This window comes from Lethenteron reissneri, unplaced genomic scaffold (genome assembly GCF_015708825.2).
Source record: "Lethenteron reissneri isolate LAM-NWPU_2019-01 unplaced genomic scaffold, ASM1570882v1 scaffold_1625, whole genome shotgun sequence".
NCBI lineage: Eukaryota > Metazoa > Chordata > Hyperoartia > Petromyzontiformes > Petromyzontidae > Lethenteron > Lethenteron reissneri.
Window position 1 is genome coordinate 19,170 of NW_026891361.1, and position 11,775 is coordinate 30,944.

Sequence of the window (11,775 nt, forward strand, 5' to 3'; positions counted from 1 at the left end):
TCGGACACTCCACCCCCACAACTCCCAATTGGTGATGGGGCAGTTGTGGAGAGAGTGGAGAGTTTCCCATACCTGGGCAGTGTGCTTATGACCGGCTCCAGTTTATCAGCAGAGGTCTCACTCCGAATCAGTCGAGCGGCAATATCTTTTCATCGGCATACATAACGTGGTTGACCAATAGGGAGCCATCCCTTGATCGCACCCGGGCACCGATCAGCCTCCCATTATATCTGTACCAAATGGAAATTCCCCCGGTACAGCTATGTGTTAAACAAAAAGAAACAACTCTGATGATAATAATATGCACTGTCCTTGAAGTTGTCTCAGGTGTGGACCAATCAACTTCAAGGACAGTGCATATTATTATCATTATCAGAGTTGTTTATTTTTGTTTGCATTTTGACTTCTTGTGTTGTGGTTATTGCAAACATGATGCCTTGTATAAAGGTGTCAGTTTGTGTACCAGTTGAAAGGGTAAAACCCTACTACTATATTTTGCCACTGCTAAAGGAGATGTCTCATAGTGCTGTCAATACCGGCGCTTGGCTCGGCTGCCCGGCAGCTCGTCCCTGAGAGCGCCCATCCCCAGGTGCCACATCTCGGCCAGGTCGAGAGCCAGGCTGAGGCACCCCACGGCATACATCACGTGCAGGAAGACGGTCTTCTCCGTGGGCCTCGACACGAAGCAGTCGACGAAGTGGACGCAGGGGTAGCGGCGGGGGCACACAAAGCGGGGGATCACCTCCAAGCCGTACATCACGTACTGGCCCAGAAGGAAGCCCGCTTCGGCCACCGTGCGCAGGACGAGCTGCAGCGCGTAGGCCCACATGAGGCCGTCGGCCCTGATAGCGCGACGCCCGTCGTGCCGTCTGTAGTCGTTCTTCTTGGCCTCGTCGGGAAACTCCCCTCCTTGATCGCCAGGCGAGCTCTCTGACCTGCGGATAACGACGCGGGAGTAAAAGTTAAACATCTCCTTCTCGCAAGAACAAAGAGCGGAATGAAGGTTTTTTTGGGGGACTTCGCCGTTCTTATCACGGTTATCGTCGTCGCCGTAACTTCACTAGGCCTAGTAGTAGGTTTTTACCCTTTCAACTGGTACAAAAACTGACACCTTTATACAAGGCATCATGTTTGCAATAACCACAACACAAGCAGTCAAAATGCAAACAAAAAGAAACAACTCTGATAATGATAATAATATGCACTGTCCTTGAAGTTGATTGGTCCAAACCCAAGACGGCTTTCTTTAGAGCCTAGTCTCCATTGGTGTTGGACCAGATGACACCAAAAGGCGCACAACTCAAAATGATGCCTTGTATAAAGGTGTCAGTTTTGTACCAGTTTAAAGGGTAAAAACCTACTACTATATTTTGCCAATGGTAAAGGAGATGTCTCATAGTGTAACTTCACTAGACCTCTGTATCCTGTGTATGGCGAAGGCGAGGTAGAGAATGCTGGGTGTCGCCACGGTGATAATCTGAAAGATCCAGAAGCGCACGTAGGACAGGGGAGCAAAGGTGTCGTAGCACATGTTCGTGCAGCCCGGCTGTTGGGAGTTGCACATGAACGAGCTCTGTTCATCGTGATAGATGGATTCGCCCGCCACGATCGTCAGCATGATGCGCAAGATCAGGAACGTGGTTAGCCAGAGCTTGCCCAGGTACGTCGAGTGCAAAGATATCTCCTCCAACAAACGGGTCAGGAAGTTCCAGCTCATTGTGACCACCAGCTCGCCAGAAGCGTGCCCACCTGAGGATTCAAGAAGAGAGACGCGGATTCAGACGGCACGTTGGCTGGCCGCGCGCCGCGTTCAGCTCTTTTGCTGCCTCGGGATACCGTCGATCATCATTGATTATCCGGCACGGCACGATAATCATCCGACATTATCCAGCGGTCCTGAGACGATCTACCGAAACTGGCAAAGCCGCTCCAAAGGCCGTAGCAAACCAGTCCCGGCGGTCGGTCCCATCGTGCAGCGTGACAACAACAAAGTAGCCACAGTAGTAGTAGGTTGTTACCCTTTCAACTGGTACAAAAACTGACACCTTTATACAAGGGATCATGTTTGCAATAACCACAACACAAGCAGTGAAAATGCTAATTATTTTTGTTTTCAGAGGGAAATTGAGTTTTCAGGTGCATACGGCGGACAGCCGTTTGGATACGAGCAGCAACAATTGTTTTGTGTCTTTGATTGTTTCTCCCTTGTGATGGGACTTTGCAGGACGAAAGTTGAGATTCACAAGGGCACGGGGTGACCATTAAGGTCTGACTTGGTCTGTAATAAGGGGTTGACAGCTATAACTATATGTAAGTGGAATGCTCAAGTGGTGGTAATCCAAGGAGACCCACACAAGGCACAGAGAATGTTTAGACTGCAGCAGGAGGATTCCGATGAGCTAGAAAGATCTTGAACCCACAGATGTCCAGTCGGGGGCATGTGGTAAGAGCGTAACAACAACACACTCCACACAGTTTAACACGTAGCAGGCTTTCGCGACCAATTTTATTCATAATCAACATTTTGGGATTAGATCGCGTTATTTATGTGTCGTAACCCTCCACCACCCGACACGGCCAATCAGCAAAAAAGTGTCACGTTGACAAAAGACAAAATAGTTCACTACTTTAGCCCCACACCGGTGTGTTGAAGCGTGAAACCACAACATTTACAAATATTTTTTTATTTAAGACCGGGAGCCAGAGCAGAGCCTCACCATTCTGGCGAATTGCCCGATGATGCTGGATGCAGTTACCAGCGAAACGTCACAGTACTCAACAATTGTAAATGTTGTGGTATAGTGTATAGTAGTGTAGTATATATAAGTGTATAGTGTAGTGTATAGTAATGTACTGTATAGTATAGGGTAGTATATAGTCGTGTATTGGATAGTAGTGTAAAGTGTATAGTGTAGTGTATAGTAGTGTATATTACTATAGTGAATATAGCAGTGTATAGTGTAGTGTATAGCAGTGGAGTGTATAGTGTATTGTATAGTGTAGTATATAGTAGTGTAGTGGATAGTAGTGTAAAGTGTATAGTGTAGTGAAAAGCAGTGGAGTGTATAGTAGTGTATTGTATAGTAGTGTACTGTATAGTATAGTGTATAGTAGTGTAGTAAATATAAGTGTTTAGAGTAGTGTATAGTAGTGTAAAGTGTATATTACTATAGTGTAGTATATAGTAGTGTAGTGGATACCAGTGTAGTGTATAGTAGCGTACTGTATAGTACAGTGTAGTATATATGTGTATAGTGTAGAATATTGAAATGTATAGTGTATTGTATAGTGGAGTGTATAGTAGTGTAGTGTAGTATATATAAGTGTATAGTAGTGTAGTGTATAGTAGTGTATTGTATAGCTTTGTAGTGTATAGTATAGTGTATTGTATAGTAGTGTACTGTATAGTATAGTAGATATAAGTGTTTAGTGTAGTATATAGTAGTGGAGTGTATAGTAGTGTAGTGTACATTACTATAGTGTATAGCAGTGTATAGTAGTGTATACCAATGTAGTGTATTGTATCGTGCAGTGTATAGTAGTGTACTGTATAGTACAGTGTAGTATATATGTGTATAGTGTAGTATATAGAAGTGTATTGTATAGTAGAGTGTCCAGTAGTATAGCATATAGTTGTGTATAGTGTAGTACGTAGTGTAGTACTGCACATCCTGTATACCAGGCGAGGTAGTTAACATTTCCCAGCCACCGTGATGATGATGGTGGTGTAACCCACGACCTCCTGTATACCAGGCGAGGTAGTTAACATTTCCCAGCCACCGTGATGATGGTGGTGTAACCCACGACCTCCTGTATACCAGGCGAGGTAGTTAACATTTCCCAGCCACCGTGATGATTATGGTGTAACCCACGACCTCCTGTACACCAGGCGAGGTAGTTAACATCTCAATTACCAAGGCGTCAACACCAACGAAGGCCCAGACGACCACCAAACCTCAGGGTCGTTGAAATAGCAGCAGCAGAACTCATCCGCAAGTTGTGGAGACCTGCAGAGACCCACACAGCGAGTTGGCACAGCAGGGGCCCACAATGTGGTGGTAGCATCAGCCACTGTCTCAGTCAGTTGACACGTAACACCTGCTGGGTCTGCCCCGTGACCTCCTCCTGCCACGTGGTAGCCTCAAAGTGCACATGGCCTGGCACAAGCGTCGTGGTGACGTCACCGCCACTTAGTGGCGAATGGCGGTTGTTGTTGTGTGTGTGAGTGTTAAACTGTGAGTGTGTGTACACGTGTTGTACCGTAGCAAGGCTCTGCAGGTCACCTTAGATGCACCCAAGCTCACGGGCCCACAGGGGGCAGCAGAGTTCCTATGACCACTGTTTCATTGCTTTAATGGCTTTATTTTGGTGATTTTTGAAAAGTTTTTCGGTTTGGCCATGTTTGTTTGTTGTAGTACAGAGTTAGACTGATGGCCTTAATCTAAGTTGTCTTGTGGTTGTTGTTGTTGTTGTTTGACTTGCATCCCACTGGGATTTTTGCACACAGCATTGGTGTATGGTGCTTTTTCTGCAATATTTTGCTGTCTTTTCTTGGATTTTCTGTTTGCACTTAGTCACATAGTCACTTTAAGATGTTTTCTTGTTCATGTTTTTGTTTTTTTGTTTGTTGCGGTTGCACCCGATTCAAGAGCCGAATGGCTCACAGGGCTATACCTAATACATGAAAACTTGAAACTTGAGGCGTGTGGGGGTTGACCGAAGGTGACCACCCCCCCGCCTCTTACACTGGTCAACGTGTGTCCACACTAGGACCTTCAAGTTCATGTTCATGTATTAGGTGTGGCCCTGTGAGCCATTTGGCTCTTGAATCGGGTGCAACCTCAACAAACAAAAAACAAAAACATGAACAAAAACATCTTAAAGTGAATATGTGACTGAGTGCAAACAGAAAATCCAAGAAAAGACAGCAAAATATTGCAGAAAAAGCACCGTTACACCAACGCTGTGTGCAAAAATCCCAGTGGGATGCAATTCAAACAACAACAACAACAACCACAAGACAACTTAGATTAAGGCCATCAGTCTAACTCTGTACTACAACAAACAAACATGGCCAAACCAAAAAACTTTTCGAAAATCACCAAAATCAAGCCATAAAAGCAATGAAACAGTGATCATAGGAACTGTGACCGAATTTTCACAATAAACGACGTAAACAACATGTACCACCAGAACCCTGCAGCCATAGCTGGCTGCATGAGTCACTCCACAACAGCAGGAGCATCAGTCGGAGTATCAACATTTTTCAATGCACCTTTAAGATCAGCGCACTAAATCAAAACACAGATCATACTTCATGTAAGCTGACGTGCGCAGCGATCGCTGTCGTGGTGGAGTTGATCGTATTTTACTGGGATAATCCCTTTTGACTCCACACCAAGCTGTCTTTTTGTGCCATGTATAAGGTGCTACATTCGTGAACGAATGCAATGAAAATCAGGTTGATTCACGAGAACAGCATGTTCTTTTTCTGCCATAACAGAGAAAGAATGTATATATAACGTGACATTTTGGCAGACTGGCCCAACTTTATTTATGCCCATAGGATAATGAAAGATAATGCATAAGAATAGGGTAAATCTATTCTTATATTTTCACACACACTCACACAGACCCACAGACTCACAGAGACCCACAGACTCACAGAGACCCAGGTCACGTGACTGACCCCTTCGCCCCGCCCCCTTTCATCTTCTCTCCCCCGAGCCCCGCCCCCTGGCCACGCCTCCTGCGTCACGTGTCCACGGGCCCTGACATCCGGGGCCCTGACATCCGGGGCCCTGACATCCACATCCGGGCCTCGCCTGAGCCAACACGTGCGCAGCCTGGGCCCTTCTTCCCGCCACTTCTCCGTCGACTGCCTGCAGAGGGGTCAAAGGGTAAAGGTGTCTGTGTGCCGAGGGGTGAGGTCAAAGGTCGGGTAAAGGTCAGCTTGTTTTGACCTTGCCTTGCCTACTGGCCATGTGCTAATCCTAAGAGACGCTGCTCAACAATGACAGGATTCTGTGAGGTTTGCGTTGCGTTTGTTATCGTGTAGAGGGTGAACGCCACAGGTAGCCAGGGCTCGCCTTGTTCAAACCCCCTTTTAGTCTGTCCCCAACTCTCACGTGAAGAGAATCTGTGCTAGAAACCATGACATTGTTACGTGTAATGCGGCATTTCTTCCTAAATTGCAAGCCGCGTTAATTACACTGGTCAACAACAACAAAAACATGTTTTTCTGGCCTGGACTGTTGCAGCTGTTCTAGGCTAATTTCAGGGTGCCGATTCTAAATCTGATCTCAGATTTGCTCTATCACGTCTATTTTTTATGCTATCGGCATACCCCATTTTCATTGATTTTACCCGAAATTAACTCTGTCACTTATGATTGCAAGTTGTTGCGAGTCAGTGACTGCTTTAGTGTTAAAATACGGTGCTGTATTTTTAGGAGAGTGTGCATATAATATCATTTTATGTAGATATCCACATTTATTTAATATTTTTATTCTGCCGTTTTTATTGAAAATGCAATATTTGATAATATCTCAAAAACCTGATGTGATGGACAAAAACTGATGCCAGATTTGGAATCATCAGCACCCCAAAATGACCTTAACACCGTTGGAATACCTTATGCCACAAAAAGTGTGTTGACCAGTGTTATGTATGCAATGTTAGTGTGCTGATGTCAACGTAGCCTTTGACCAGATCACTCACAATGCACGCAGCCTTTTCCGATTTTGTAAGCTAAGCAGGGTTTGTGTCAGAAGTGCTTTGGATGGGTTGACCACCACCACCACGTGCAGTATAAAGGTGCTGTGGGCGTTGTAGACAGCAGTTGGCAGTGCAGAAACCCCTATTGGTGTACTGCACTCCCCACCACCACCTCCACCACAAACCCCACTGACCAGCGTGGTGAAGTATAGTCAAATATCGCTCTTGACCCGACCCACAAGACGTGTGCGGAGGTCATCATCCAGCAGTGGAATTATTCAAGCGGACTGTACATGTATGATGCGAGAGTTCCTATACATGTACACGCGTGTGCGTACACATGTATCGGCAGTGTGACAAGATGACATCACCTCTTTTCACGACCCTGAGTCACATTCCCCTGGGGGTCATTAAATAGGGCAATCAGTCACGGACGCCAGTGCAGATAATAAGATGGTGCCATTGTCTATGATCATGACGCTCAGAGGAGGAACGCTATCGAGATGTAATTGTATAACAACAGCTCTTTAGTAGTAGGTTTTTACCCTTTAAACTGGTACAAAAACTTGACACCTTTATACAAGGCATCATGTTTGCAATAACCACAACACAAGCAGTCAAAATGCAAACAAAAAGAAACAACTCTGATGATGATAATGATATGCACTGTCCTTGATGTTGATTGGTCCACACCCCAGACAGCTTTTCTTAGAGCCTAGTCTCGATTGGTGTTGGTTTCCTTTAAATAATCTTTGCTTTGCAGGTGTGCTTGGACGTGGGAAACACAACGCGAGAACGAGATGGACGTCAGCTGCCACCACAACGAGACGATCGCATTCTTCTACCGCAACAGCAACAAGCCGCTCTACGACGAGTGGTCCTTCACCAGCACGCTGGTCATGGTGCTCGGCCTGACCTTGTGCCTCGGCATCATTCTGGCCAACGCCCTCGTCATGTTCGCCGTGTACATCAACAAGACACTCCACCACCCCGTCTACTTTCTCATGGCCAACCTGGCCGCGGCGGATTTCTTTGCCGGAGTGGCGTACATCTACCTGGTTGTCAACACGGGGCCCAACACTCGCAAGCTGTCGCTGGAGACCTGGATGCTGCGCCAGGGGCTGATCAACACGAGCCTCACCGCCTCCGTCGCCAGCCTCCTGGTCATCGCCATCGAGCGCCACGTCGCGCTGTTCCGGATGCAGCGGATGAGCGAGCGGCGCGTCGTGACGGTCGTCGCGATCATCTGGCTCGTGGCCATCATCGCCGGCGCCATGCCCACCATGGGCTGGAACTGCGTCTGCGACGTCGGCACGTGCTCCACCATGGCGCCGCTGTACAGCGCCAGCTACGTCGCCTTCTGGGCCGGCTACAACCTCTCCATGTTCCTCATCATGGCGGGGCTCTACGGCCACATCTTCGTGAACATGTGGAGGGACAGGATACCCGTGCTGCAGAATAGCTCCAGGTGCTCCCGGAGGCAAGACGCCCCCGTGAGCTTGCTCGTAACGGTCACCATCATGTTGGGTAAGCGTTGTGGGTCTGTCTGGGCAGAACATTCGACAACACGATTCACGATAATTGTTTTTTTACCCTTCTATCTGGCAACAAAACTGACACCTTTTTTACAAGGAGTCACGTTTGCATAGACCACAATACCTGCAGTCATAATGCAAACAAAAAACATAACTCTGATAATGTACGCACTGTCCTTGAAGTTGATTGGTCCACACCCGAGACACCTTTCCTTAGAGCCTAGTCTCACATGGTGTTGGACCAGATGACGCCAAAAGGCGCACAACTGTTTTTTTGTTTGCATTACGACTGCAGGTATTGTGGTCTATGCAAACATGACTCCTCGTAAAAAAAGGTGTCAGTTTTGTTGCCAGATAAAAGGGTAAAAAAAAAGCAATTATCAAGGCTGGTCTTGTTCCACGCGTCGCTGCCAAAAATGGCTCGTGCCGTCTCTCCCAGGAGCCTTTATTGTGTGCTGGACGCCGGGCCTGGTGATTCTGCTGCTGGATTCCTTCTGCTCGGACTGCAACGTCCTGGCCTTCGAGAAGTACTTCTTGCTCATAGCGGAGCTCAACTCCGCCATGAACCCCATCATCTACTCGTTTCGGGACACGGAGATGATCGCCACTTTCAAGCGCATCCTGAGCTGCCGAAAGGCGGGATGCGTCGCAGCGAGCGGCTCCGAAAAATCAATTTCCACGTCGAATCCCAACCTGGTTACGGAGATCGGTCACGTGACCACCGCGAGTGCGATGAAGATGAATCAGATTGTCATCTAATATCTAATTGGGCTAACCATGCATGTTTTGATAATTGTTCTTTTACCCTTCTATCTGGCAACAAAACTGACACCTTTTTTTACAAGGAGTCATGTTTGCATAGACCACAATACCTGCAGTCATAATACAAACAAAAGAGTACACGAGCTTGGAGCATGTATATAAGCTGGGTGCCTTGACAAAGGAATTTGCATATCAAGAGGAATTTAGCATATTTATGGGAAATGCAGGAATGTGATTAGTACTACTTATGCCTGTGCATTATGCAGGATTAGCAGCATCAAAGGGAGAGAATATGGGAAATGCAGGTATGTGATTAGTACTACTTATGCCTGTGCATTATGCAGGATTAGCAGCATCAAAGGGAGAGGATATGGGAAATGCAGGTATGTGAATAGTACTAATTCAGCATCAAAGGGACAGACCTGGTTTTCACCTGAGGACGGCTGCTTGCGTTGTGGCCGAAACGTCGTGAGAATTATTTTATTATGTTTTATTTTTATTATTTTATTATTTCCCTTCTACGTGATTTTACCGAAAGAACCAAGAAGATGAATCCCTGCAGTCACGAAAGCTTTAAATCGAAAAATAAAACAAACAAAAACATAACTCTGATAATGTATGCACTGTCCTTGAAGTAGATTGGTCCACATCTGAGACAGCTTTCCTTAGAGCCTAGTCTCACATGGGTGTGGACCAATCAACTTCAAGGACTGCACACATTATCAGAGTTGTGTTTTTTGTTTGCATTATGACTGCAGGTATTGCGGTCTATGCAAACATGACTCCTTGTAAAAAAGGTGTCAGTTTTGTTGCCAGATAGAAGGGTAAAAAACCAATTATATTTTTTACTGGCAAATGAGGTTCCAGTGGTGATGCATGTTTTACTCGGAAGCTTGTTGTTTCAAAGATATGTTTTACACAAGTCACATTTAACTTGGTGTTTCTTCTTCTTGTTTCTTTCGGTAAAGTCACGTAGAAGGGAAGTAATAAAATAATAAAAATAAAACATAATAAAACAATTCTCACGACGTTTCGGCTACAACGCAAGCGAAACGTCGTGAGAATTGTTTTATTATGTTTTATTTTTATTTTTATTATTTTATTACTTCCCTTCTACGTGACTTTACCGAAAGAAACAAGAAGATGAATCCCTGCAGTCACGAAAGCTTTAAATCGAAATTGGTGTTTCTTGAATAGGGTTTTACTGGAGGATGCGTTGTTTTTCGTTGGTTCTCTTCCTGTTCAAATGACGGCTGCCCCCCAGCACACACGAACTCGTGTTCACGTGGCCCCCCTTGCGAGCGTCCGTGTTAACGTGGCTGTGTGTGTGTGTGTCCTTCAGGGACATTGTAAACAAAAATCTCGTATTTTGAAAAGCGTCGCTCAATATTTCTGTATTTATTTTTCTTTTTTATTTATTTTGGGGGCCTTTAAACGCTTGTTCAGAATTTTGTTCCGAGCCCATTTTGCGTTGCGTTTTCTTTTGAGCAAGGCAATCGTCTTGTGTGAGAATACTGCCTCCGTTGTGAGAGAAGTCGGTTGTTTTGTGGTGATTATTGTGTAATTATTGCGGCAGTTGCTTTTAGAAAACCGGTGGTTTATTTTTGTCTACAAACAAGATGCTGGACCAGCAGGCAGGGTTGATTGGAAATGACCGCTCGTTTTTCCATCTTTGTTCTCACTTCACATTGGCAGCAATCACAAAGGCTCCGTGAACGTTGTTAAGCTACGAGCATTGTGTAACCTTCACGTGGTTCTCGTGACGAAATGGCAAAATGTAACTTTCTTGCACTGTACAAATGTTGGGAGATGTGGGTTTCGTCGTAAAGAGAGTTACAGCACCGTTATTTTGCCGTTAACATTCACTTTTAATCTTTAACGACGGCCACATTTCCACAGTGCAGTGATCGTACTGAGATGTGGGCGCGGTCCCGCCAGTCATCGATGTATCCACACAGCGCAGATTCTACTGGCTGCCAGGAAGGCCACAATGACATTACAATGTGATACTGGTAGGAACCACCTGGTTCCACCAGCCCACAGGGGATTATTGTGTCTGTCCGTCCGTCGTGCATCCAAAAATGGGAGGGGTGGGGCTGGGTTGAGAGGGGAGGGTGGGGAGGGGCTAGGTGGGGTGGGGCTGGTGGGAGGGGTGGGGCTGGGTGGGGAGGGGCTGGGTGGTTAGGGGCTGGATGGGGGGGTGGGAGGGGTGGGGCTGGGTGGAGAGGGGAGGGTGGGTAGGGGCTGGGTGGGGAGGGGCTGGGTGGGTAGGGGCTTGATGGGGGGGTGGGTGGAGAGGGGTGGGAGGGGTGGGGAGGGGCTGGTCACCCCGTGGTGCCCTTATAAAACTCAACGTTTAACCTACTCACGCCGGCTTGTGCCCGCCCTCACAGTCGGGCATATTTGCGGAATACACCACGCCGCCGTTGACCCTGCAGGCCATTGAGCGAGCAACCCAACGTTCCTACCAGCTCCCTCCGCAGCAGGAATGTGTTTGAGAGCAAGTCATAGTAATCGCCCACATCGAATTGTTCATGCTGTTGAGAGCTGGGCTGCTGTGCGCTTTGGTATCGCAAGTTATAAGATTACAAGACCCCGCGATGAAAACTTTGCGGTTGGGAAATGGCAAAGGAGAGAACGGCACTCCCCACCATTACCTTGAGGGAAGTTTTAGCTGTGTTGAAATCTCGGCAAAAAAAATGTTTTAACATTATCATCAGTCTGGTTCCCAGATAATTGAGTTGGTGTTTCTGTGCGGTAT

General features: G+C 46.6%; 2 protein-coding genes across 2 annotated transcripts; one reads left to right on the plus strand and one right to left on the minus strand.

The window, feature by feature from the left end:
• Window positions 1-486: 486 nt before the first annotated feature.
• LOC133362803 (gap junction gamma-1 protein-like) lies at window positions 487-1,241 on the minus strand. Its single transcript, XM_061581745.1, has one exon. It carries the CDS (start codon window positions 968-970, stop codon window positions 530-532), a length of 441 nt encoding a protein of 146 aa, XP_061437729.1. The 5' UTR covers window positions 971-1,241; the 3' UTR covers window positions 487-529.
• A 3,872-nt stretch (window positions 1,242-5,113) lies between these two features.
• LOC133362802 (lysophosphatidic acid receptor 1-A-like) lies at window positions 5,114-9,049 on the plus strand. Its single transcript, XM_061581744.1, has 3 exons — window positions 5,114-5,900; window positions 7,481-8,244; window positions 8,692-9,049. Exons 2-3 carry the CDS (start codon window positions 7,518-7,520, stop codon window positions 9,009-9,011), a joined length of 1,047 nt encoding a protein of 348 aa, XP_061437728.1. The 5' UTR covers window positions 5,114-5,900; window positions 7,481-7,517; the 3' UTR covers window positions 9,012-9,049.
• Window positions 9,050-11,775: the final 2,726 nt, after the last annotated feature.